The sequence below is a fragment of the Opisthocomus hoazin genome, chromosome 2 (assembly GCF_030867145.1).
Source record: "Opisthocomus hoazin isolate bOpiHoa1 chromosome 2, bOpiHoa1.hap1, whole genome shotgun sequence".
Classification (NCBI taxonomy): Eukaryota; Metazoa; Chordata; class Aves; order Opisthocomiformes; family Opisthocomidae; genus Opisthocomus; species Opisthocomus hoazin.
In genome coordinates this window covers 27,930,374-27,958,363 of record NC_134415.1, presented here as the reverse complement: position 1 = coordinate 27,958,363, position 27,990 = coordinate 27,930,374, and the positions used below count along the sequence as shown (strand labels likewise).

General features: G+C 43.3%; 2 protein-coding genes across 5 annotated transcripts in view; one reads left to right on the top strand and one right to left on the bottom strand.

Moving 5' to 3' along the window:
* Positions 1 to 6,897, top strand: part of PTPN14 (protein tyrosine phosphatase non-receptor type 14) — a 121,530-nt gene extending 114,633 nt beyond the window's left edge. The window contains exon 19 of the mRNA XM_075412986.1: positions 1 to 6,897. Within this exon, the coding sequence (XP_075269101.1) occupies positions 1 to 129 (129 nt within the window). The 3' untranslated portion in view covers positions 130 to 6,897.
* A 550-nt stretch (positions 6,898 to 7,447) lies between these two features.
* Positions 7,448 to 27,990, bottom strand: part of SMYD2 (SET and MYND domain containing 2) — a 30,237-nt gene continuing 9,694 nt past the window's right edge. For all 4 annotated transcript variants that reach the window (XM_075412987.1, XM_075412988.1, XM_075412990.1 and 1 more), the window contains exons 3-12: positions 26,695 to 26,805; positions 25,010 to 25,070; positions 22,339 to 22,463; positions 18,734 to 18,801; positions 16,653 to 16,755; positions 14,195 to 14,305; positions 12,298 to 12,418; positions 11,416 to 11,590; positions 9,888 to 9,996; positions 7,448 to 7,849 (exon numbers count right to left, since the gene is read on the bottom strand). In XM_075412987.1, the coding sequence (XP_075269102.1) occupies positions 7,769 to 7,849; positions 9,888 to 9,996; positions 11,416 to 11,590; positions 12,298 to 12,418; positions 14,195 to 14,305; positions 16,653 to 16,755; positions 18,734 to 18,801; positions 22,339 to 22,463; positions 25,010 to 25,070; positions 26,695 to 26,805 (1,065 nt within the window). In that variant the 3' untranslated portion in view covers positions 7,448 to 7,768. The remainder of the gene's footprint in view (positions 7,850 to 9,887; positions 9,997 to 11,415; positions 11,591 to 12,297; positions 12,419 to 14,194; positions 14,306 to 16,652; positions 16,756 to 18,733; positions 18,802 to 22,338; positions 22,464 to 25,009; positions 25,071 to 26,694; positions 26,806 to 27,990) is intronic.

Sequence of the window (27,990 nt, the reverse complement as noted above, 5' to 3'; positions counted from 1 at the left end):
AAAGTCGATGTCCACGTGATGCTGAGACACCTGCGGGAGCAGAGAATGTTTATGATCCAGACCATAGCCCAGTACAAGTTTGTCTATCAAGTGCTCATCCACTTCCTCCAAAACTCCAGACTTATTTAATCTTTTCAAACATCCCAGACCCAGATTTGTGGATCTGACTGAACCTTGCTGATGAACAAGGGGAACTGCCTTGACAACTGTGTGCATGTATTACACTTTTTAAAGTTGTCTTGAAAGTAAGGAATGATTGTTCTTTACGAGAGTCTCCCATGAATTATTTTATACCAGATATAATTTATTTTTCTTGGAATAACTTGTGAATTACTTTAATAACTTGTAAAACTTATAGTGACCTTCAAATCGAACCACATTTGACATGACTGGTCTGCATTGTAACACATCCCTAGGGAAAGCAATCCTTCGTAAAGGTAGTTCACTGGCTTTCATGTTGCTACGTAGCTTCTGAAATGAACAGTTATTTGGCAGTGGGCTTTTTCTCACGTAAGAACATTTTGGACCCAGATATGTGGCTTCCACAGTAAAAACAAGACCTGCTAGATGTCAGCTACAGGTCTGTACGAGTGGAAGCTGAGGGGACGCAGCCTCTGCGCACGCAGCAGGGCAGGTCACGTCACAGAGGGCTCAAACAAAGGCCATTGTGAGGGCAGAGAGTTCTGGGTGCGAAACTCTTGAAGTTCCACTAGAATTACGGTTTTAGATTAGTCCTTGAGAAAAGCAGTGTTGGATCTTTTGAAGGAGGCCTTTGCTGCTGTCTGCGATCCTTGAAGGGGTGCATAAGAGCTGAAGCAGCGCAGGGTGAAGGGCAGTGACCCAGAGCAGCCTGAAGGCAGTGAACGAGTCTGGTAACTGTGGTGGGCTGTGGGTTGAACAGCAGAGGAGTTTCAAATAAATGCAGCTGAAAAAAGCTCAAATCAAGCACCTTCTCCTGAATTACACTGAAGTTTTATTGCCTGGAGGCTCAACTGTAGAAAAGGAATCTCCTTGAAGTTAGGCACCTCCAGTTGCCTTGGTTTCACGTGTAAACTATCGCCCTCAGCACTGCAATCATTTTACTTTCCAGTCATTTGAACTTTGTCAAACAGATCACTATGGTCTTGCCTCTGTATCCGAGATCTCCAGACAGTGACCCTTGAGAGCTTTAGCTCAGAGTGTGCCTTGATTCCTCCCCCATCACTGTCCCATGCTTTATGATCGTGTGGAGCAGTCTTTCTTTCGGTATTGGCAAACCGCACTTTGTTTGGGTGTTTTTTGTATTGAATTGCACAGGTCATCTCTCTCCTCTGTCTGGTCCCTTCGGGTTCTCCCTCCTATTTATTATTACTCTTTTATCCTGGTAGTGTTCAGGGATTCCAGTTGGGATTAGGAGGATGTTGTACAAAAACCTAAAGGAGAAACAGTCCTTGCCCAAAGTTTACAATCAGAAAAGGGAAGTGAACCCCCTCCACTGCACTCCAGGGCACAGATTCTTAACAGGCTTGCCCTAGGCCAACAATGACATTTGACAGAGCTGAGAAAAAAAAATCCACGCGTCCTCTAAGTATCTTGGCAGTTAGACCTGGTCTCCTCTCTTCCTCATCCTTTGTCCCTCAGCACTGGCTAGCTGTTTTGCACAACTTGGTGCACATCCTGTTCTCCAAACTGTTTATTTCTCTGGAGTAAATCCCATTATGAATTCCCTTGCAGTGTGTGCATGGTGGCATTCACTTACAGTTATGTAGAACTGGTAGTAACTGCACTTTCATAGAGGAAAAAAAAAAGCTTTAGTAAGTTGTGGTGGGACTCCCAGACTGCTGTTTCGGTGTAGGAGAGGGAGAGTTGCTGCACTGAGGTTGCTCTCCTCCTCGCCATGACTCCTCTTCCCACCTCTGCATGCTGTCAGCCTCCTGGGGGCGGTCCAGCCCTGCTCCCACTCGGCAGGCCTGTCAGATCGCGAGGGAGCAGGTCAGGCTGGAGGGGAGCCTTGGGGGTCTCTGCTCCCCTCACAGCTCACCTCCAAGTCAGATAGGCTTCCCCAGGGTCACATCCAGTTTCAGAACTCCCCAAAGGTGGAGATTTCTCAGCCTCTCAGGGCACGTGATGCAGCGCAGTTACACTGTCGTGGTGAAATTACCTTTCTCGGTATCCCTTTCCCAGATAAATTTAATCTTTTCGTCCCATCGTTGCTTTTACATTGCATCCCCAACTCCGAACCCCCAGCCAATGTACAAAGGCCTACCTAAGCCTACCAGCGCTCTCAGCTGCAGCGCTGAAGGGACCTACACACCTGCCTTTCCCTAAAATCAGTGGGAGCTTAAGCTAAGGTTCTGTCCCAGGGTGTTTTTTAAATGTATTTAAAGCTGGGCTGTGTTGATTTGGTACTCTGCAATACAGGCCTAACGAGGTGCAAAGGATTCTGGTGGAGACTTCTCGCTACCGACAAAAGGCTGTAATACTTTGACCATGTTCCTTTAAGGAATCAGTTGAGTTTTCAGTCAACTTCAGTTCTCCCTTAATTTCTTCTGCCAACGCCAACGTAGCTCTTGTTGAATTAGCAGCCTTTTCAGCAGCATCTGCATGATAATTGCACAGAGATGCTTTATATCTGGGAAACAAGCCAAGGAATAAACCTTGAAGCAAAGCGTATTAAATTAGTTATCTCGTTATAGCTTTTTGAATAATTTCCTAATGATGAATTAAGTTTGAACTCAGAGCTGTCAAGTCCCATTGCTCCACCTGGATGTGAGAAGTAGAAAACCAGGAGGGAAAAGCATCTGTTTCTATGTCTTATGATTCGGGTCTTCTGGGCTGAAAAGTCTACTTCTGCTTCTACAGTGAGCACAGGAGCGCTATTGCGTAAGAGCATGTAAAGAGCTGTGCTTGAAAGGAGGAAAATCAAGCAAATGTTTTTCATGCAAAGATGCATCATAGGTGTCTTAGAAAAATATTAATTACAAAATGGCACCAAAAATCCATTCCAGATCAAGTCAGTGCCTATTAATGAGCAGAATAAGTGGCCACATAGTAAACAGTCATTTCCAATTAACTCCTAACGAGGCTGGTATGGTAGATAGAGGCCAATGTGACTCACTTTTTCCCTTTCATTGTGAAACAATGGTAATTTTAAACTTTTCCTTTCATCTGACTTCAATGTATTTTTTCCTGCTAGATTTTATCTTGACTAGATCCGCTAATATCGTGAGTGAATTGGGCTGGTGCGTGTCTTCAGAGGTTCCTTTCCACCCCAGCTTGCAGGCCAACCTCGGCATGCTGATGTTCCGTGATTGAAATGCGATAGTTCTGTAGGGGAAAAACAGAACCTTCTGACTTTGAACCTGTTGTAGTTTTATCAGACCAAAATTGCTCGGGCAGTATTTCCTAACCTTTGGGAGTGACAGGAAAATGCACTTTGCATCCAATTTTATTAGTCATAGCAGGAACGAATGCGTGAGACTTTAAGCAACAGTACTGTTCAGTTTCTGTCCCACAGACTTTAACAGCAGAGTCCTTCAGTAGAAAAGGAGGACAGTTTGGAGCTGCTGTGTTGCGTTGCATGCTTTGTTTAACATCAGAGCCTGGCAGTGGGTAGGTTCTAAGAGACCAGTTTCATCCTCTTGGAGGAAAGTCTGGGTTGAAAAATCTCGCAAAGATGCATCAATGGTCAGTGAATGGAGCTGCACCTTGGAAAGCCTGACACAAGCAGCCTTCTCCTCAGGCACGCGCATTGCAGCCAGCCTGGCACGTTTGTAAGAGAGAACGGAGCGGATGAGTAAGTCTGACTCAAGAATCCATTGTGTATGTTTTCCTTTTTGTGCATTCTTCATCTGTATTTAATGCCCCCCCGCCCCCTTTGTTTTTCCTTTAAACTCTTACCAATGATAGTACTGAGGTTGCTGGCATCAAATTTTTGGTTAAAGCTATGGTCTGAACATTTCACGCCTAACATTGGGTGGGAGATCAGGGATGGGAGGGATGACAGCCCAGTTGTGATGCTGCTCGGTGCCGTGGGCGTCCTGTCTCCCTCCACCCTCCACAGGCTGCACCGGAGGATGGTGGACATGAGCTGCTTGGGTCCTGCTTGTTCCACCTCCTCCCCAGGCCAACTTGGGCACCTCTTGTCCTTGATTACCTGGGGAAAGATGAAGCTTGTTCCCACAACCTTTCTCCTATATAGCTATATAGGGACCCCAAATGCTCAGCCTTTTTGGAAATAGCTTTTGCCTGAACGAGTTTCAGCTGGCAGGAGACACATCTGTGAGAACTTGCTCAACCTATTGCTAATGCAGGCCTTCATAAGAAGTGCACTGAAGGACATTTCTGTTCCACTCATTTAAATCAGTTGCCTCAGCTACAAATATTATTAGATATTTGCATGATTTCAAGAGCTTTTTTTTTAATTACTTTCTTGTAAACAGACAGAAATGCAAAAGGCAAAACATAAGTAGGAAAAGAATGAGTAAGTCTCAGTGCTTCAACAGAGGTGGTCATATTAAGCTAATACATTATTTTTTGATCCAGTACCTGCTGTATGTGTAGCCCACAAGCGACTCTAAAATAACTGCTGACGGGCAGTCTCATACTTGGATATAACACACACATTTATGGGAAGATTCAGCAGCTGCTGACCGTGCTGCAGTCTCAACAGCTGACTTCCCACCAGTGTCCTGGGAAGAGATGACAACTGAATCGGCTGTTGTCAGCCTCGCTCGCAGTCTGTGCACTGTGTGCTCAGAAAGTGGCAGCAGCAGCATGGCTGCTGTCTGCTGCAGCAGCTCTCGTGCACCCCTGAGAGAGGTCAGAGTTAAATTTTGCTGCTCGACTTTGTGGAAAAGAATGCTCTCTAGAGAGCAAGGGTGGCACCCACTGCCTGAAATCCAGGACGCATCACACTGAAGGAGCACATACCAGAGCTGAGCCAGAAAGGGAAGCACTGCATGGAAACACCACATGGGCACCCCTCTACAAAAATTGTTATCAATCTGATGACGTATAGTCCAAGTCATATGGAGTTTGGAGATGGGTTTTGATGCCGACAACAGAAAGGTTGCAAGTCCAGGACCCCAAAGGCAATTGTCCCCAGCTCGCTCTTAGCCTTCTAGAGAGGTTTTCTTGTAGAATCTGGTGCTATGGGAACTGCTGCTGCCCTCCGAGTCTTTAGAAAGGAGGGCATGATACGTGCAGCTGCACACAGCCTTGGCCTGCAGGGACCCTGATCTGAGGAAAGGAACAGTGGCTGCTTGGGCTGTTGGGCGAAAAACGGAAGACGGACGTCGTAACTGCAGATAAATTATTGTTAGATTGTGAAACACAGCATTTAGTGCACAGGTCAAAAATACCAGCGTTTATATAAATATTTAAAGTAAATAAATTTTGTCTGTTTTTAGAGTATCTTAGACTTCTATAATTCCCTTGGTTCCTCTCAGCCATTTTTCAGCTGGCATTTCTTTGAAGTTTTGTTGCCTGTGCTTTATGTGCACCTCACGGAGAGCTCCCACACGCTACAACAGCAGGATTTTGCCTTTGGGGGCGAACTGGAAGTCAGCAGTGAAACAGCAGCTCTCGCTGAAGGACCCCAGCACTGTTGAACAGCAAGGGAAAGGCTAACACTTCAGCTAATCCCTGAAATGAATGTGGTGCTTAACAGCTTTACTTTTCCAGATCAGCCGGGTAAGGACTCGGTGTTTTGGACACTGGGCTCCAGGTGCTGCAGGGGCAGGGTTTCCTGACAGGGCAGGCAGGAACAGCAGAGGAAGGCTTCCCACAGACTGCTTCCATAGCAGGCTGGAGGTCGTGCCCTGTCTCGGACAGTGGCTGGTGGTTGACACGTAAGGAAGAAATAGCAATGCTCAGCCCCTCCAGCACACCTGGCAGCCAGCCCCTTGGGGCCTTCCTGGGGCCAGTTACGGCCCGCTCACTGTCTTTAGTAACTACCAATGGGTCTGTCTTCCACAAATCGCATTACTTTTCTTTAGAACCCATTTATTCCTCTGGCCTTCACAATGTCCTGTGTTGGTGAGTTCCACAGCTTCGTTATACATGACATCTATCAGAACTTCCTTTTCGTGTGTGCTAAACAGAAGTATTTTCTTGCTGCTACTCAGTCTTGAAGAGAAAACAGATCTTTAGTGCCAGAGACACTGTTAATGGGATGTTTATCCTGTTGAGGTCGCTCCATATGCAAAACGTTTTCCTCATTAGTAAAGTACCTTTCTTGGGCTATTTTACAAAGGAAAAAAGTTTACACATGCAGATGACTGTAATATTCCCACTTATAATTGTGTGGGATGTGTTAAATGAAATAATAACATGTTTAAGTAAGTTTTATGTCACTGGATTTTACTGTTCTGTTTTACTTCAGTATTTTGATGCTTCCTGTTTTATTTGTTCTGTAATTCTGTACATGACAGTTTAGCACAAAACAGCAATCTGAATCTCACAACCTCATTGTATGTACACATTTTGTAGAGAAATGAGACATCAGTTATATGCCCTTCCTGCCCCCCACTCCCTCCTGTTAGGGCTGAATGGCAGAACTATTCTATGCTATTGAAAGCCTTTAAAAAAAAATCTATGCATGCTATTTTATATTCTGATGTATTATTCATATCAGTACATAAGCTTATGCTCATCAGTTTTATCTTGTGTATAGAACTGATTACTTTTGACAGTATTTTTGCACTGTTTCTTCTCTTTCTCTTTTTATAAAGTTCTATTCAGCATTAATTGACTGCAATAATTTTTTTACCCCTCACTGCCTTTGTGTAAATAGTTTCTTATACGCTTTTGCAAATACGAGAATGTCTTCAGTCACTAAGGTTTTTTGGTAAGGCTGTCCTTGATATTCACAGTAAACAATAAACCATTTTTTTCAAGGAAAACAGTGCTTGTGTTCTTTCCTGTACCAGCTTAAGGTGCTGTATTTGCACCTTGTGTTAGTTTCCCATGCTAAACTGATAGGCGCAGCCAGGGCCACGGTGAGCTCTGAAGAACCTGCTGTAAACAGTAATCCAGGTTTCACAGGGGCAAGGCTCCTACTGATGCGCGTGCTGGGCTCATCCGCTTCTTCAGTGTTGGAGTGGAGCCTGTGCTCCGGCCAGACTTCCTGAAATGACAGTGCTGTTTCCCCGGACAAGGGTTTACTTGATGAGATAAAGGTAGGACAAAAAAAGTCAGCTGGTGCCCTCTTCCTAGGCTTGGCTGTAGATAAGTGGCCTTGGCTTTCTGGAATCATAAGATCTGGTGAAGTCCTACATACTCCAGCAGCAACTGCTGGCTAGAGAGCAATGCAAGCTTTCGGTGAAGTGAGCCGACAAACCCTTGTTCTCTAGCAGGTGCAAAAAAAGCACAGCTTTTGCAAATTAATTTGTCAGATTAATTGAAACAACTTAGGCAAAAGTAGATGTCACAAAACTATTGCACGCATGTAAGTGTACAAGTGGAATCAAGAGGGGGTCGAGACCATTTTATTTACTTTACACAAATAAGATACACATTAAAAATCCATAAAGAAAAAGAATGGCCATTTTTGCACTGTCAAAAGGCATAACCTTTAAAAAGCCATGGATGCTTCCTTAAAAAAAAAAAAAGAGGCAATTGTCGACACGTGGAAGCTAGGAATGTTCTGCAAGGCCTAAGTGTGTTTGGCATTCCAATTACAGGACAGAACTGTGTTCATACTCTACCGCTTTTCAAAGTGCTCCTGAAAGTTTCCATAACAAGGCTTTTTAAATAAAGGTCTGAAGGATTGCATAGATTCAAAGGCTCAGTGGTCCTCTAATTCCTTTTTGATCTCTGAAATGTATGGATGATCTTTCCCGTGTGCTACTTCCATGATGGCAATTGCCTGTGAAAAGAAAAAAATATTCACACAATTGATTCATATATAACACCAGGCTATAAATACTCTCTTAGAGGTTTGAAACAGTCTGACACCTCTAGCTACTTTTTGTCCCCTTGTAGTCATAAACCCAGTAGGAAATGAATTTCAAAACTGTGTAATAAAGGTTTTACATTCAGAGAATACATCTTTCATCTTAAAGGATCCCAGAGCACCTTTCAAAATCGTATTCCTGACAAAACTACTTTGAATGCAACCAGCTCCAGGACAGAAAACTGCACGTGGGGTGGGTAATATTCTGGCAGAGGACTTAGCCACTATCAGAGCGAGCTCTGTTCCTACCAATTTACCCTTCAGCTGTCAGAGTGACAAGCGGGCCTATCGCAGAAGTTACACGAAGGCGTTTCAGACTTGATGCTGTAAACCCTCCACCGGTCACAGGGGCTGCCACTGCTTTACGAAGGAAGCAATTGCTTACGCAGCCACTGAGGCAAACGCAAGATCTTGTCAGCTTCAGACAGACGCTGCTGTGCCCGACTCCCTGCCGTTTCCCTACAGCCTGCTCCGGTCCCAAGAGCGAACGTTTCAGGCAGCCAGACCCACTGACCTGCGCTTCCCTGCACGGCCTTCCTGCCGTGCAGAGGGGGTGTAGAGGCAAGATTTCCACTTGAGAAAAGGACAGCAGGCTGTAACAAAGGGCAGCAGTGGATAGGGCTGGAAGAAGCGAGTTCGGAGTAAGTCTGAGAATATTTAAAGACCGCAGTGCTGAGATAAAGCAAGGGATTGCAGCATCCTAGCCATGCCAGCATGAGTCATTTTCTCCTCAGGGAAACTTCCACGGAATTACGCTCTTACATTGATGAAGTCAGTACAACAAGCGCCTTTGGTTCCACCTCAGCAGCAGGGAGAAATGAGGCCGTTCCCCCTCCCGCCCAGAAGAAGAAAGGAGGGCCTGCTGGACGGGCTGCTTGCAAACTGACAGAGAACAATGGGGTTGTTTTTCCACTAAATCCCAAACACCAGGGGCTGGGATAACTTTGGGCAGTTCCTGTAGGCAGCTTTTGGAAGTGAGTCATTGGAAAATGTTTGTGTTAGGAAGCCAACCATGCCAACAAACCTACCTACAGCTCCCAACCCCCCATCCCATGTTTCTACTGGCACCAATGCCAGGTTTAGTCAAAGCTTTAACGCCACAGTGAAAGAAAACCTATGCTAATTTTAAACTAGGCAACAGTTAAATTTTAGAGCATATATTCTTGTATTATCTTTCACTATGGCTGAATGGCTCTGTTATTGCTGGCTAAAAACTTGCCAGCCCTAAAAAGGAAAAAAATAGTGACATTCCACACCAAGTCATTATATGCTACAGTAGTCACTGATGCTTAAGAAACTAAAATAAACTTCTGTCCAACAACAATAGGGTAAGAAGAAAAATGGTAGAGACTCATACAAAAAATAGGAATTAGAAAACCTAAAGAATAAGGAACAGACTAATAAAAAGGGGTGAAGAAAAATGTAAAACCAAATGCTGTATTTGCCAGTTTCAGCACTACCAGATGCACTGAATGCCCTTCAGCTATTCAAAAATCAATTGGTTCCAGAACAAATAACCACCCAAAGCATGCCTAGTTTAACTTGGATATAGAAATCACAGACTTCAATGAAACACTATGTGCCTTTCAGAAGAGCCAAGCATTTTTTCTGTCCTTACCTAGCCAGTGAGGAGAAGCTAGAGTTCCGCTTCATTTACATTAGTGCAGCTCTAGCTCAGCGGAGAATGTACAGCGAATGCTTAAGCGTAACGCTCGCTCCAGCTGCTGCGGTGGAAGCGCACCGTGAAAAGGTAAGACCCCTTTGTATGCAAGAACAGACCTACGCAGCATCTCTGGAAAAATGCAAACTGAGCCAAAAATCCAGTAACCAAATATATTAACACATGGCGCATTTCCTACCAAGCCAGGCTTACTGACGGAGAGGCACGTAGTGTTCCAGTGATCCCATGCCTGAACTGGTATTACTAACAAAGAAACCAGGAAATAAATACCCTCTTCAGAGCTTTAACTCCAGCCGTTCTGTTCTCCAGCGCCATATACAGTCTCCCTAATTTCAGCCACATGGAGGCAACATTCAGCGAGTAGGAGGGATAATGTTTACTGCAAGAGAGAAAGAAATTCAGCTTTATCAAACCTGGCAGTTTCACAGCATTTTCCCAGCCCCCGTCCCCCAGTCAGGGGGCAAGAAGCCGTCTCTCACCGCCCCTGCCCATTCACTGCTCATCCCCTCTGCCATGACTGCCAAGAGGCAGCGCCAATTGTGTCTGGGACGGGGCCGCCTGTCCTTTGGGAATTGAACTGAAACTACCATATGCCCCTGAACAGCTGTCAGATGGCAAGGACTTTCCGCCACTAGTTTTAATCTAGCCAGCTACAGAAAGAGACTGCATTGTCTTCATTTTCTGGAGCCACCCTACGCACACAGAAGTAACTCTGCCTACCCACAATGGTCGGGCTGTAATGGAAAGCGAGGGGCCCTCCGCAGCGCGCCGCACACATGCCATTCCGCACTCGCACACACTGAGCTAGCACAGTCTGGTTCAGCAGAGCTGACCTGGAATGCCAGGCTCGGAGCCAGAGGAGCTGGGTAAGTCCCAGGGAAGATAAATAGTACTGAGCCCTCAGGGGAGGAATGTTGGCTCCTTCTTTGTATTGCTGCTCTCTGCCAAGTGATCTGTGACTTTACGTTGGCATCTGCTCCAAAGGGAGAGCTTTACTCGCGCTCCCCCCCAGCTGGCAAGAAAGTCACGTCTCAAGATGCGAATCTGCTTGGGAGATTCATGGCAGGATCAGATACAGCGCGTAACTGGCTGGCTCTGCCGAACAAGGGTCACTGCTGTAAAATCACAGGGAAATTTATCGGAGAGTATTAATTTTTTTCTGCAGAGGCTGCGTCTTGCCTTGTCCCCCACGGGGCTTCAGCCTGCACGTTCTCCCACGCCTCCAGCTCCAGGGCAGTGGGGACCAGGGACATTCAGGGCACGCACAGCCCCCGAGCGCGGAAGCGAAGCTCGGCTCCAGCTCCTTCTGCCGCTCAGCCCCAGCCAGGGACGGGGCTCTGCTCTGCTCTCCCGCAGCCGCGACTGCTGTGCTGCTGCGGAGAGAAAGGACTGGGAGAGGGCGGGAGGCTGACAGCAACAGCAGGCTTTGCCTCCATTATGTTCTACAAAATACTGACTGCAGATGCAACTCGGAGCTCTGCTTGAGGAAGTATTTTTTAAAATATTGAAAAAAACCCCAGTACTTATCTAGCTAAGCAGAACTAGCACAGTACCCAAGGTGGTACAAACTTATTTTGAGAACTCAAAGCCAGGACTTCACCTTCTGCTCTATATTGCAGACCACATTCTGACAGTAACAAAATCTAGCCCAGCATTTAAACATTCCTTTCCAAGTAGTGATGTCATGGGTAGCATGTTTATACAATACATACTGAGAGAAGTGATCTCTGCCCAAACTTGTCTTAATTACTCAGATTACTGAATTAGAGCACTAAAAAAAATAAAGTCTAATACTTACCTGTATGGTCTGATAATCTTTTGCCCATAACGCAGTGCACCTTCCCAGTCCTGCACGTAGAGACAGACACCCATGGCCTGGTACATCATATGTAACATATAAACATTACTGTCTTCAAACACTGCACCCATCTTGTCCAGGCTGAGTTCACAGATCTCCAGTAATTCACTCGGAGGTATGAAGAAGTCAAGGAACCCAACAAATAAACGGTCTGTGATTAGACAGCTACCTGGTAATGCCAAAGAAGAACTGACTTCAACTTGTTCAGAATGGTTCTGAGAAGTCCTGTTTTGTCTCAAATGGCATCAGAGCATCTATACTACAACTCCAGAGCTACTTTGAGAGGTATTCTGCTCACAACATTACTCCCCCTCCTACTCAGATATTCTACAAACCTAGCTTTCAGATTGAAAAAGCAACCAAAAAAAGCAGCTTTGTTTTTTTCACCACTGCTCCAGCAATGTGTCAGAAGGGGGAGTGAAATTCCCCATGCAGCGGGTACTGAATCGAGCATGAGACGATAGCCTGATCTGCTTCTGGCCCAATGAACCTTGCATTTTGGTCTGCATCACACCACTGTTACAAGGGGTAGGCTTGTGACCATCAGCAATAGCTGCAGCCTCACATGCAGTCTCTCAAAACCTTAGAAACCGAGAACCGCACAGGAAGGAACAAACACAGGGCCTCACAACCCCACAACACCCGCAGTGTTGAACTGCCCCTTGTCTCCAGGGACGGCTCTGCAGGCACAAAGAGGACAGAGATAAGTTTAACTTCTAACTGCCATACTGTTACTCCTGCAGGTACTTCTGAAGCCATCCAGCAGGTAAGATTTTTAGGTCACACACCAAGCCAGCGGAGTCAGGGTGAGAGAAAGGGTATATTTGTAGTGTTTAGCTCGCCTGAACTCCTCAATCACATTCCTGGCATATTTGATCATGTCCCGTATCATCTCTGCCGACGGAGGATCATTCAGCTTGCGGATTTCCAGTTTCTCTTTATCCTGAAGGAAACACAACGGACGTTATAAATGCAGGTTCCAAGCCCTACAAATACAGGTGCACCTGCTACGCAAAGTTACTCTAATAAAAAGACACAGAAGGGAACTCAAGCTCTTCAAAGAATGTAAAAACAAAGGCAGAATGTGCACCTGCGATTTTTCTCTAAAGCCTTGGCTGGGAACCCTAGAATCCTCTGCGCCTTCCAGTTCATCTGCAATTCTCTACTTCCATGAAGTCCCTTTCTTTTGAAAGATCCAAGAGCTTTTCGACTTTGTGATGAAAGCAATTTTACACAGGAAATTTCACTGCTTCCAAGAGATTAGGGATTAAAACAAATTTAGTTCTAAGGCCAGAAAAGCCCAAATACTTTAGGCCTACCACCAAGTGATAACTCAGTGGAAAACGAGATGATATTAAATACAGAAAAAGGATCCTTCATATCTACAGACCAAACCACATTTCCACATATTTTGTTATTTCTGCTGAACAGCTCCAGTTACTCTTGTCTTTCTATCTAACTTACTACTCCATGAAGTGTCAGCTGCAATCAGGAGACAATCTTTTGCTGTTTAAGCCTCACATTGTGGCTAGATTTCTTTTCCTTCATTATTTCATCCGCCAGCTGAGAGAGCTATAGGGACTCTTTCCAGAGCTGAAGGAGGCTGAGTGACTGGTGATTCCAAGAGTAACATGTTGTTGGAAATCACAGATGAAATCCTGGCTTCGTTAAACGCAGTGGCAAAATTATCAAGGTAACTGGGGAAAAACACAACCAACGGTACCAAAAGAATGGCCTCAAACAAGAACATTGGGTACTGTTTGGGAAAAAAGTTACAAAAGATCATACCATTTAGAGGAAGGAGATGGTTGTCTGGTCAGGTTGGGAAGCAGCTCTAAAAAGGACAGCTTTGCGAAAATGGGGGGAAAAACGATCTGGAATTTAAGGATCAGATTACACTAGCCAGACTGATCTTGGCTGGAATGACAGATGAGCCACACAAAGCTCATTTCTCGTAGGACTTCCAGTGAAGGAGGTACAGATGGTTACACAGGCACAGTTGTTTCAGTAACTGTTGGGTTTGGGTACCTTTTTTCACCCCCATGAGCGCTTTTCTTCAAAATAACTAACCCCTTGTTTTAAGGAATACTGCCTGGATGTCTGCCTTTGTCCTTTGAAGGGCACCAGGTGATGTCTAACGAACATAAATCTGGCCTGCACATCACAAGGCCCTGTGACCCAGGACCACCCCATCCATGAGAAGAGCAATACGATGCCATTGCAGCAAAGCCCGTTTCATAGATTCTGCTGGGTCTCCAAACCACCCAGTAATGTCATACAACGTCACCTAGAATTGACTGAGATGTCCCAGCCGGGAACTGCAGCAGGACTCTAGCCTCAAACAGGACCCCAGAAATGCCTCGAGCAAGATCTGCTTGCTGGGAGTTGGTAGGAAACATTCAGTAACAAAAAAATGAGTTCTGAGCTAAATTATTTTAGCCAAGTAGGACAGACACAGTATAATTATCTACTTTTAACAAAGTCTTCATCTTTTCTTTGTAGCTCAACTTAAAATATGCCTCTACCAGGAAATTTCCTGATGTGTCATGATTACAGTGGAAAGAATGTATCAGAAAGTCTTCTAAACACAAAAATAAAACCAGCCCCCCCTTTATTATTCTACTTTCCAAAATGTAATTAAACCAGATAGAATATTACATCTAAGGACCTGGGTAGGTACTTTAACAGTCAGAAGTATATTTCACACCAATTTTATTACCTTGTCTTTCGTAATGCACTCCCTGCAATCACAATTAAAAAAATACGAGTCTCTTAACCGGTCATTTCTGTCTTCTGTGGGATACAACAGGTCAATATAGCTGGTAAAAACCTGTATGGTAAAAACAGAGCAGTCAGTGAAAACCAGTGTAACTATACATATTTATCATAACTAGTTCTGGTATGTGTAGCATGACCACTACATATTCACGTAACTTGAGGATCCCTGCAGCCACATCACCTGCCTGTTCCCTCATATTCCAAGCCTCTTGGCAGCATCAGGCGTTGCCATTTGTGAATGCAATCTGACAGAGAAGTGCTTCCTTTCCTGTTCATTATGGAATTTCCCTCAAATATTACTCTGGCTTAAACCCAGGACAGCAAGATTCAGGTGTGGATAAGGAAACTATCACAGCATAAATCTCAGGCTCCCGTCAGACTACAAAGAGATGACTGCTTTTCAGAAGTAAAATAATGATTTCAGATATCCAGCCTAGGATAAATTACAGTGGTCTGGCTTTTTGCAGGCTGGAATCTCATTTTTTTCTTTCTGAAAACCTACAAAAATTGGGGCAGCAGCAGTCACTAGTAGCTTTAGAAACTTAGGACAAGACCTTTAGATCTCTGAAGAGAGGCCCAGTGCTCCAGTTCTAGAAGAATGAACATCAGATTTACTTCAGCAGCAATATTTTAAAGCAAAGAAAAGCTGCTTTTGAACATTTTAAAGGCCCTTCACATACCCTACTCTTAAGTTTTCCTCTACTTCAATGGTCTTCAGAAAAGAACCCCTGCAACTAGCTTTAATGCTCTGTTTTTAAAATGAGATCTCCCACAAGAAACATGTCCTATGCACAGCGCAGTTGATCATTTTGCAGACCAAGGAGCAGCTTTAGTTCCACTTCCTCATTTATAGTTATTTGAAATGTTTTGCTCAGTCTTTATGCTTAAACGTACTTGTAATTTCATAAAGTACACATTCTTCTTCTTACTTTGTGTGATCTCACACTTTCCTTCACACTCCTTTCTTCCCTTTCCTATTTTCAAAGCCTGCAAAAAGCAGGAACCACATTTACAGCAAAAACTTTAAAAATGTTGGGGTGCAATGGCTACATGGAACCTGAAGATGGAGACACAGGCCGTAAGACCACACAGAGCCCAAGCAAAACCACGAGTTTGCATTTACAGAACTCTTCAGTATCAGAAAACCAAATGCCCAAAGGCCATGAGGTCCTGGAGAACTGAATCAGCTTCTAAGACACCATTCAATCAAAAGAAGATGCCAAGCAACATAAACACTCCATGTCTCCATCTCTCACAGCAAGCCCTCCCCAAAAATGCTGAAAATGTCCAAGATTCCACAGTAAAATTCCAAAACCAAGATCAGCCCTTGTCCATTACCACAATGCAATTGCAGTGACTGCCACCACCACAGACAAATCATAATTAGTAAATGGCATAAAGAGAAGCTGCTCACCCGAGTCATTCACCTCGGCTCCAGCAACTAAACAAGCTTTGTTCACAATGGTGATCAGCTATAATCCACAAAAATAACCTCTCTCCCCTTCTTCACAACTAGTATCATGTACTTCAGAAAGCAGTAGGAGTTATTCAAATTAAATCTGAACTTATTTTGATCAGCATTAACCTTGTCTGCTAAATTAACATTAACAAATGAGCCACTGAAACTCTATGCAAACTCCATCCCCAGAGAGAATGTTCTGTATCTTCATCCCCTGCAGATATTTGAACATCCTCCTCAACTCTGTTTAACATATTTTTTTCTTTTTTCTACACAAAAAAGCAGCTCTGTTGCTGAAGACTCCCTGCCAAGTTCATTATTTGACTGGGAAAGTTTCAAGGTAAACCCAGAACCCTACTCAATTTCACAGAATTTTATCCATCACTGCTCAGCTTTACTCCACCTAGAAACACACTCCTGCTCTTCTGTGACTTCCCAGGAAATGCCACAGAGGTGATCTGACCAAGTCCCCTGTTTTGTGGATGCTCAGCCCAAACAGAAGTCAGAGGACTTATCTGTACCCATTTTCCTTGTTTATTCTGGCTTCAATTTCAATACATTACTATTATACTGGGAACTATTACAGCAGTAATAATTTGCTTTGATCTTGGAATTTCAAAGCACCAGCCAATCATCATCAAACTCAGCCTCATTTTACAGATGGGTAAACTGTGACAGAGGCTGGCAGATACGCAGTGTCTGCTGCAGGTGCCTTTCCCTTGTTTCAGCACAAAATAGGATACTGCCTCTGAGCATCACTTCAGTCCTCCAGAGCCACCCCAACTTTTCCAAAGCAACATCTTACACTTCTCTGTGAAACAAGATATAGTTCCTCCCTCTTTTTAAATTGTCATCTAATTGAAATTAATCCTGAAAAGCAGAATGGATCCTACTTTTAGGATGCATGCATACAGAGTATATTCAACCACTGTGCATTTACCTCTTCTCCAGGCTCAATCTCTTTAACAGCTCTGACTTCAGCCAAGGTCCCCTTGTAGGTTACTATCACATTTGGGCAACAGCTATGGTTCATCAATGCAACACTGTAAAAGCAGAAAAGTAAACCTTTTCTCCCATCACCACCAAAAGCAACGGGCAAAAAGTTAAGCACCACGGCACGAAACAAGTAAGTCCAAAATATGGAGTCAGTCTGTCTCTGCAAGCTGTTTATTAGGAAGAAATTCTTCACCATGAGGGTGGTGAGGCACTGGAACAGGTTGCCCAGAGAAGCTGTGGACGCCCCTTCCCTGGAAGTGTTCAAGGCCAGGTTGGATGGAGCTTTGAGGAACCTGGTCTAGTGGAAGGTGTCCCTGCTCATGGCAGGGGGGTTGGAACCAGATGATCTTTAAGGTCTCTTCCAGCCCATCTATGATTCTACGAGTCCATGATTCTAAAATCTGTTGTACTGTTATTTATTTATTCTAATGATACGGAGAACGGCTGTGCTAATGAATCATTACAATTTTTTAATCTCATTAATTCAGGACTAGGCAAGTTATTATTTTCCCATTCTTGCAATGTTATGGGACAGCTGACAGAGATATTCACATAGCTAAACTATCAACATCCTATTTAGGTACGTATGATAGACAGACTCTTCCTCAGAGGAGAAAGAAAGAGAAACACATTTAATCTACAGGAAACAGCAAATACAGGAAAACAAAAGTCACTTGCTGCATCACAACTTAAGATGGGCGTTAAAATTTTAGCTGGCTTTTGTGCAAACAAGCAGCCTCCATGTCTGAAGTGGGAAGGAAGAGATCTCTGTCTGTTATACAAGCACACAACTTACGCAAAAACGTGGACTAGAGAAAAGTACTCCCATCTTACCACCAAGGTTGGAGAAAGCGCAATTTGCTGCTTATTTGAGATAAAATGTATAATTTTATTTCTTTCTCTTCCAATCTACCAAAATAATAACTGTCTCTTCAGTCTGTTTAGCTCACAGGCGTAACTGTTAAGTAGGAAAGATCTGGCTCTTGCATGCTGAGCATTTACAGACAAAGGATGGTGTTGGACATGTTTCCTGAATATCCTGGTTTAATACTCTCCTCTCCCTGTGACTCTGGTCCTGGGCATTTCAAGGCCTTAATTTCCAGTTTGTAGATCAGGGATACGGACGTCAGACAGACCTGCCTGAAGAAGGGGAATCTGTGAAGCAAGGACTATCTACTACTGTCTGGATGCAGCACTTAGCAAAACAAGGTCCTGCTTTAACTGGGCACCTGTAAGTTTCAGAATACTTTGACATAGATAAGCTACTACTAATCTATGCCTCACGAGGAAGTTAACCTAAGCAGACAATGATAGTATGGGGTTTGCAAAGAACAGGGGCAGAAAATATCCTCCTTTGCTACAACATTAAGTGGCAAGGACAGACTTAAACAGAAGGAATGTTCCTCAGCCTTAAAGAGAGCCGTGCTCCCCCGTCTGCAAACTGCAGTTAACACTTGGCATCTGCAGTTTTATTTGTAAGGCTAAGAAGCTTGTACATATTTTTTCCACTGTCATAGCAACATGAAGCATTGCAGTCTTTAAAACATCTGAGGAGGTTGAAAGAAGTTATGAAAGGGATTTACTGTTTGTCAAGGAACAAAGGTAGAAAGGATGTCGTTCAGAGAACACCAGGTGAAGGATTAATCCCAGCCAAAAACAGAAAGTTGTGAATAGAGCAAGTCACCTGGAATCCTTTTCATTTTGCTTTGATCATTACATGATGTCCCTGTCCAGAACCTGCTAGCCAAGTAAGTAACTGCTTCCAATCAACCTGCATATAGTTATAATCTAAGCTTCAAAACAAATTACAAGTGAATTTTAACAAAATTACCAAAATGAAAATTTTTTAAGAAAAACTGCTGCAAATCATTGGCCACATTTTATTAGCTAGTTAAAGATATTTAAAACAAGACAAATTAAATGTTTAATTAAGTTCCTTTCAGCAGAGTTCTACTTCCATATGTGTGCAAGAACCTTTGTTTGTTTTTAAACAGGTTATTTTTAAAAATATTAAAATCAACCTACTCAGGAAATATGGCTGATCCCAAGTGAGAGAGTTCTTCATCTTCAATTGTGAAGCCATTACAGTTAACCTAACGAAAAAAAGACTAGATCAGCTTCTGGTCAGCTAAGTACTCCACACTCACATGTCACATTCTCATACTTCAAAGTCAATTGCAGTAATTTGCTTACAATTTTCTTTCCACGTCACCAGTACTCACAGAGAGCTACACGACATCTCAAAAAGTGAAGTGAGGACAAAGTTCCTACGCAAAGGAATGTGCAGGACGCTAAAGAACTGACAGTCCAGCACTTGCACCTGCTCATGACACAACATCTAGTGGATTGCTCCTTGGAAGGCCAACCAGGAGAAATAGGGCTTGAAAAGAGAGCTATAAAGTGTCAGACAAAGCAAGACCATTGCAAACAGGAAACAAAGCCTGACAGTGACAGGGCAAAGAGACTTCATTTGGCCATGACAAGTAAAGGGCCGAAGCAGAACTACAACTGCAAGGAGCAACGTGGGGATGAACAGCAGCAAATGCAGCCGGGCTGGGGCAGTACAGAGCTTTAACGAAGCATATGTTCCAGAGACTTGCCACAATGACACCTGTCATCAAGGGCTGCACACATCAGCTACAGCTAAAGCACATATAAAGAACAACAAAGGCAGTGAGAAAGACTCGAACCTAATAAAGACATAGAATAGGATGGGACAGAAAAAGGACAGAGTATCAGAGGAAGTGTATCCCTAATTTAAACAGACACAGGATCAAAAGACCTTGAGAATAGATTCAAGCAGGTTTTAAAACCTTCTCGCTCTTTTATTCTACCTAAATAAGGGAATCTTACAGGTGTTTCAGCTTTGTTTCATGTGATGTGTGTGACTAAGTGACCAAAATGCACCCCAATCAAGTACTTTATTCCACTTTCACTGTGAGTCACACATATGTCAACATGATGAGAACCCTCTCCACATTCACCAATATCTTCCTACAATCATCAAAACGTTCAAAGAAGTGCCAATAAAGCACTAAAACAACTATTGTCATGCGGCCAAGTCCAGCTGAAGCTACAACTGGCACAGGAAAAGTCAATCAAGTAGAGTGTAAGTAACCATTGTCAACAAATGCTACCAACAATGATATGCCCCACAAGCTGGAATGCAGCTCAGAGTGGATTTCAGAAATACATAAATACTTCCCAAAGCCACTCCTCAGGTATGAACTGTTCAGGATGAGTTCATGACTAAGGAAAGCGTCCTGTTTCTCTGATTCACTCACCAGTATCTTTGCTATCTTTGCTTGATCTTTATCCTGCTATTTTTAGCAAGGCGGCATCCGAAGGCTCCCTGTCTCTCAAGATGAGCATGCTACAGCACTAGCCAAGGTATGAGCATAGCTGAACGAAAACTAAAATGCAACTGCTGAATACGAAAACAATAGAAGGGAAAGATTATATCAACAGCAAGTAAGAACATAAGGCTACACAGGCTGACATAAAGAACAGCTTGATGGTTCTGAATCACAGGGAAATACTCAAAAATATGTACTGAGTTATCATCAACTCCCCTCCACAAAGCCAGAGACAACCCACTACTTGAATGCATCATATCAGAAATTACACAAGAGGAAGAATTAAAAGGGGTGACATACCACCGGTTTCACCAGATGAATGCATGACTAAAAAAGGCAATGTGGGGGGAGTAAAGAGACCACAGCGAGAAAACTAGAGCTCAGAGTTGCTCCCAATGGTGAAAAACAGAACATGCAAAGGGGGGTACAAAATTATGCAAGGTCGTCAAGGAAAGGATGAGATGCTGGAACCTGAGACAAGAGAGAAACTGTTTGAAGAGTATGACAAGGTGAGACTGAGGAGGAAGAGCACCAGTCTTGACAGCTATGTTCCACAGGGACAAATGAGAGTAGAATGATACCAACAGCTGGGAAAGAGAGCAATGAAAAGCAAGGATGGTTTGGACAAAAATCTTTAATCCACTCAAAAGGACCCATCACACCTTACCTGTGTAGAGTAAGAAACAACATCAGACAAAGCCCAGAAAAAGCACTGAGCAAGAAGTCCAGTGTATCAAAGTCCCAAACGCCTGCCCTGAGCCACAGGGAGAAAGAATGCTGAATGGAGAAGCATAGCAGACAACATGAGGCCAGAGAAAGTGCTGAAGCAAAACAAAGGTGCAGCAGCATATCCATACTATTGGCTTTAGGTTATCTAATCATTAGGACACATGTTTGTACATATCACGTAGACATGCCTCCCTTTTTCTAGAAAGATTTAAACCGGAGATAAAATCTCAAAAAGATTCTGTCCTGTAAAATTCTTCCAAGGAGCATCCAGATGACCTTTGGAGATTTTAGTTCAAACAATTGCAAAGTCCACAGCCGCAGATAGTTGTCTGATGATCAGACTGAGCTTAAGATGACGCCTAAGGGCGACATTAGACATCTACAGAGAAGACTGTATCAGATCTGGGAGTCAGCAGTTCACAGAAGTCAGCTAAAGTACTATGATCTGGTGGAGCTGGTCCAGGACAGGACATCAAGCCAAAGTCATTATAGCCAAAGTAATGTAATCTTTGGGGATTCTGGCTACATTCTAACAAAAATATTCAGAAACACCACAAGAAACTGGATGTATGATATCTTTAAGGTATCTCTCTGACAAATATAAATCGTAAAGTCTTCAAAACAGAAAAAACCACTTTTAGTTGAAAGGAAACATATGATTAGAAACATTACAATGGACGATGAGCAGATGCTAAACATGCTAAAGAATCATTCTTCTACAAAATAACATCACCACTGTATTACGGTAATAGTAACTGTGCCTCCTTGTTGGTAGATGCCCAGCTCTACCAACCAGAGTACTGTCATCTCAGCTTTCATCACAGCTGTCAACACTCGCTCCAATCTCAAAAAAATTAAACTTTTTACTCAGACATTTAAGTTTAAAACTAGCTTATTTTTAAGTACAGAAGGAGAAAAAAGAAAATGGATCTTTCAATATTCCACTGGTGTGTTATTCCATCCACTAGAATACATTCAATTTGGATGCGTGTGAAAAGCAGTTGAGAAAAAAGAGGTGACAAGACATACTGTCTTTCCTTCATCTCTTCAGATGACCAAACTACCTAACTGCATTTAAAAGCAGATAAAAGTTTCTGACCGCTCTTTCTGCTTCTCTGAAGTTTACTCCCTGTGAAGGTCAAACACAATGATGACCTGACCAGCAAGGATTTCCGCAAGTTTAAAGCCTGAATGAAGGTTTTGCCTCTGCAGGGTCTCAAACCAGCAGCCTTCCACGCAAGTCCAACAACAGCTACACAATGCTTGGCCCACAATAAGCCTAACTTTGACAAGGTCTAATACAGGCTGTTTCCCCTTTTCTTCAGTGTATGAGAAGCACCTCACAGAAAGTCTGCAGACAAGAGTGTCTCCCCTCACTACTGCAATGGGGCACATGCAGCCACTTCTGGTCAAGGAAGTGGATCATTTCCACCAAGCACACTCAGCTCTCCCTAAGATCACCAAAGAGCTACCATTTCCATTGCCGTTAACGTTTTTCCCCGTTCACAAAGGCTAAACTCCTACAGCACTATCTAGCCAACTTACTTGTGCAAAGAGAACTACAAGAGCAGCATTGTCAGGGTACTCCAAGTGCTTTGAGTAAAAGTGATGAAGAGCAGCAATGTCGTTCTGAATCAGCTCTCTCTTTTCATTGTCTAGTTTGTCAAGGTCTGTGGACAAAGAATACATTCCATTTCATTATGAGGAACACTCCCCCGTGAACTGCAGCCAGACTTAGGTTAGAACAGGCCCAGACTTAAACAGAAACCCCTCAAGGAACAGCTGCTTGGAAGAACTGCAAGTTTCTGTTCTTCCACAAATGTAACGCTGCTTCTGCCAAAGCCACACGTGTGCAACAAGAACATGCAGGATTAAAAAGCCTTTTCTAACATCTCTACACCAGCATGTAATCGGACACAAATTTGCCTTTCTTGGGAGAACGGTTACAGTGTTTAAAGTGCATTTTTAACCCTGGCAAACAGACCAGCCAGCCCTGGCCCCCTAGAAGTCGATCAGCAGTGGGTAGCTGCCCTCAGCTGTCTAACACGACTTTATGAGCTACCTGGTCCCATCTACTGCGGCATGAAGTCACACTCAAGATCACACTTCTTAAAACATGCATTACATAGTAAAACTTCCTCATATGGACCTAATTGTTATCAGCACAAACTAGCCCAGACTTCTGCTAAGGAAGGTTGCTTACCCCTGCTTTTGAAAGACATGGTCTTTCCCAGCACAGAGGCCCTAACTATTTGTGGCCACGTGCGACAGGACTTAACAAACATTGACAACGCGCTGGGGCTAGTCAGCAGGGGTTTCCTTTGCAGCAAGAGGAGGATAAGACGATGGTGCCCAGGAGTGCAATCCACCTGACCTATTGCAGGCACCTGCTTCATGAGGCAACAAACACTGCCTGAGAATGCCCATTTGTCCACGGGCTGGGGGTGACCATCAACAGAGGTGTGTTTCACATGCAGATATCTGAGAATAACAGGAGACCGCAGGAACATCAGTGGAAATGCCCTCGCACTCCTGCCAAGTGTACTCTCTTACCGGTTTGTTCAGAGATTTACCCTCAGGACCATGACAGGTTGTAGCCAAAGCTGTAGCCACTGAACCTTTTTCTGCCTGGTCCATGCAGAGCAAGCTACATGATCGACCATATACTCCTTGTCCCTTCTCTCCTCTCAAGAGCAGAGTGTTGGAAAGTTTTTTTCCTAATCCTCTCTGTCACAGTGGCAGTGTCACCAGCTCAATCCTGCTCTAAGAGAGCCAGCAACTCATCAGCTTCCCCTCTCCAACTCAAAATAATAGTGGAAGGAAAAACATGTAAGAAGAGAAAAGGCTGCAAACAGTGGAAGAAGGGGCAGATGATTTGTAAGAGCAGATGTGAATGACAGGAGAGTCACAAAAAATACTGAGGAAAATGAAATGGGACAATTTGATGAGAATCAGGACAAATCAGAAATACGAAATTTTGAGCATCCAACTGACAGCCAGGTGCCTTTTCCTCTCCTGCGCAGGGTGTTGCAAAGAGTAAGGCAACTGCTGAACATGGCAAAAGTGTGCTAAGAGATGGGGAGAGACAACAAGGCAGAAGGAACAAGGGGTTCTTACTAACAAAACCAGAAATGAAACAAGGGCTTCTAGAGGACAGGAGGGTCATTGCAAGAGAAAATAATTTCAGCCTCTTAGCTTCCAAATTAATAAATTATTGACGACAAGCTCCAATACAAAAGAATATACAGAAATTACTTCAGCACTTATCCATCCTCATCAACCTCAATCCTACTAACCTATCTGTAAAAATTATCCTTGCCTTAGGCAAAGTCAAATGTTGGCATTTTTCCCCCTTATTTCCCCAGTTGTCCCAACAGCTGTGACAGCAGCTTTTGTCCAGGAAACAGATAAGACTGTAATCTTGTCATGCTTGGTTACTCTGCTACCTCAAGTCCTAGCAATGACTGCATTTATTCAGCATTTTATAAAGGGTTTTGGAAACCATGAGAGTGAGAAATGTGAATATACAAACCTATTGCCTCCTTGTGTATTACCCCCAGCAACAAGAAACAGAAACGACAGAGCAGTGAAAACTATGCCAGGATAGTTACTAGTCCCCTAGTTGCTCCATTTCTAACTCTGCCTCACCGGACATAAACAGTAGCCTTCTAGTTAAAAGCAAGCCATTGCCTCATCTCCTTCCTTGGATTATTTTGGAGCATTTAGGACATGGAATTTCAACACAATCGTATATAACATGTCAGATTTGACTGGCAGTGACAGATACTGAAGCACAGTCCAGAGGGTTCTGCAATTAGCCCCTTAGTCACTGTCACCATCAAGCAACTGTGCTGTCTCTGATTTTATGCCTCCTGGTAACAAATACCAGCTATTTTAATTTTACAACATTACAATTCTCAAAAGACACTAGAGTACCAGAAAAACCATGAGATGGATGTATGCTACATAATTAATTCTGTCTAGGTTTTCACTGTTGTTTCACAACCCCCACAAGTGACCAAGAAAAAAAAAAAAAGAAAGAAAGAAGAGCACTGCACTTTCAAAAACACAAGGAATCCCAGTTGTCTTTGTTTACTCCCCTCCTCCAACAGGAGTGGGATGCTCTGAAAGGTTTTGATGGAGGGGGAATGGGGGGTAAAGTAAATCATGACTATAGATAACTGTCTCTGTTCACCTGCAAGTCTTTTTTACTTACGTGATTCAAACTCTTTTACAGCAAGCAGCTTCTCCGACTGTGTTCTTTCAGGGTGAGTTTTCTAGCAATACAGGGAAAAAAAACCAAAGAAAATACTTCAATGTTTTAAGCAGGCAGTTTGTCTCCTCATTCATAAGATGGAAACTCCTACCTGTAAAACAAACCTAAATTCAGAGTGTGTGGAATTTATAGAAGTTGATCAACAACAATAAATTAAATTGATTACTCTTAGTAAAGCCACAGAAATATTCTCTCTGCATTACATTAGGCAGCCAAAGATTAACTCCTATCAAATTTATATACATAAACTGAACAGTATTTTAAATATGTCATTTGCTTTGTTCTAGACACCCAGAAAGCTACTAACAATAGCAAGCAGGCAGGAGACAGGCTTCACTTTGAGGAAAGTGAATAAACTGACTGTTGACAGAGTTCAAAAGCAATGCTCCATTGTTGGCCTAAGGCCACTTCTTTGTAATCTTGGCCATTAAATGTGGCTTTGCAGGTGGCCCAGCAGCTGAGGTTCAGGGACTATGGTTTGCATATTTAGCTTTTATATGACATGTAGAGTTCTCCCCCCTCCCTGTAAGCGATAAAAGCACAAATTTATTCCAATGACTTTTTGTCTTTAAACATTCAATTTTGTTCATGGATCACCATAAACCACGCTTATTAAGTCACACCCACACATATTCACACACACACATCTACACACACAGCAAGCATGCAACTACCCTCCCAGCAGGCCACCAAAACCGTCGCTACATACAGTATCCAGGTTGCCCTTGCCACATAAGCAGACCTCAATCACACAAATACGCTTCAAAGAGGATTTGTTTTTGTGGAGAGAGTTTAGAGCTCTACAAAGATACACGGCACAATAACCTTGAAACTCATGAATCCCATCTCCTCCCTGTAAGCACTTACGTTATCCTCAGTATCCATATAGTTAGGGAACACCGAACTGGAGGTTGACATTGCAATCTCATTTCCTTAATAATATGCTTTTTCTTCAAAGACCAGTGGCTTGAAATTTCTCTCTCCATTTCTGTTTTTCACCAGTTGACTCCAGTAGTCGTAAACATTTAAATCTGAATACCTCAGAGGTGTTCTTGACTCACAAATGTACTGGGAGTTACATACTACAAAATGCTATGCAGTTATAGCTGAAAAAACAGTACAACAAGCAACTGCTTCATAAGGATGTCAAGTGCCTGTAGACATGTAACACTAGGAGCATTCCTCAGAATTTAACCACACACACCAAGTCTCATTCATCTTCACCAATGCGGCCTTGGTGCTAGCCCACACATGTAACCAAGAGCTCCAACCTACCAGAAACACCATGCACACTGTGAAACTATCAGTATACTTTTCCATACTCGGTTCAACAGTACCTTGACTGTAAGTTACAGCTAGGCAGCTTAAAAACTCACTAGCCTTTTGCCATCTTCCCCCGTAAGTCTCCAGCTGGACTACGAGACTTTGGTGGCCCTGACACTGCTGCAGTGGTCTGATGGGTCAGTTTGTTCAGCTGCTCATGCTCTGTATTACACCCGTTTGTACACAGGAAGCTAGTATGGATGTGCTTTGCAGGGACAGTTACTGTCGGTCAATTTTCATTTTCCTGCCTTCCCTGGCACCCAGAGGAGGAATGTACCTCCCAAATCTAGCCTCCTGCTCACCTGTTTGGCAAGGATCCTCGCCGTTAGCCTCACAGTCTCCGAGGGATTCCAGTTCTGCCCAAAAGCGCACATGGCGGAACACTCTAGCTTGTGCATTGGCCAGTCTTCCTTCTGAAAATGTAGAAAAATACAAAAAAAAAAAAAAAAAGCCACGAAGATAAAGTGATGAAAAAGAGGATGCAGCAAGTTCTGTCAGATCCTAGAGGTCAAGTGAAACGTGTTTCCTTTAAAAAAATAAGATGACGCTCACTAAATCTGAACAAAAGCTTGAGTCACATTTAAGGGGTACAGCTATCCTGCTTTTTTCAAACAAATACACAAGGGATGAGTTAAGGTCAGAATATCTTCATTTATTCAACGGAAAAAAAGAATTGAATGACGAAGAAGCAAACAGACAGCATGATTTATATATCACCAGTTCTTATTGTTCAGATCAAGCACGTGAGGACAGAGTAGGTCTGAGCTTGATGGCTTTACTGGGTTCATTTCCATTTAATACCTTGGCCCCTCATTATGAGATGACCCTGGTGTAATCAGGAGTAACGCGTCTAAAGTCAATGGATTCACAATCCCTGTAAGAATTGGTATACGTAAGGTCAAAGCCAGACCTACTGAATAGAACTATCAGACTTTTTCCTTAAATGTTGTAGAATAAGAGTACATCTAGGCAATGAAAACACACTAATAAAGACAAACAACCTTTAGTTAAGAATGGATAGCATATTCCTAGCTCAACATACAGTAATACGTGGAGTGATGGCACAAGCCACTGGCTTTTGGCACTCTACAGAACCCCTCCAAAGCAACAGAAACTTTCAAAGACGAGTACAGAATCACAGATTAACACTCTGCACTGGCACACAGAGCCTGGCATGGGCTGTCCCCAGACTGCATCAAATATCATTTTATTTATTTATTCAGACATGGAAATATTCTTATTTCTATATTCAAGCAATGCAGTTATTTATTTCTATGTCTTATCCCACACACACATCTACAGCAGTGTGTTAGAACACACCTATAGTGTTCTGCCTGTATAGGGACCATCAAGCTTTGTTTTCAGACCAGATTTAAACTGGTGGAAAATGGCAGCAGAGGAAAGAAATTGCAATAAATCCCAGAAATTTGAAATTGATTTAAAGTGGAAACTTGAAAGACTTTTTGCAGAAAGTTTTTCTCCAGAAAGCTCTTAATTGCCCTTACTGTGATTCACCCAGTACCACAGATCCAGTGTCAGCCCACCCCCCATAAAAAGTAGAAATAATTTAAAAAAAGAATTCACTATAACCCATCAGA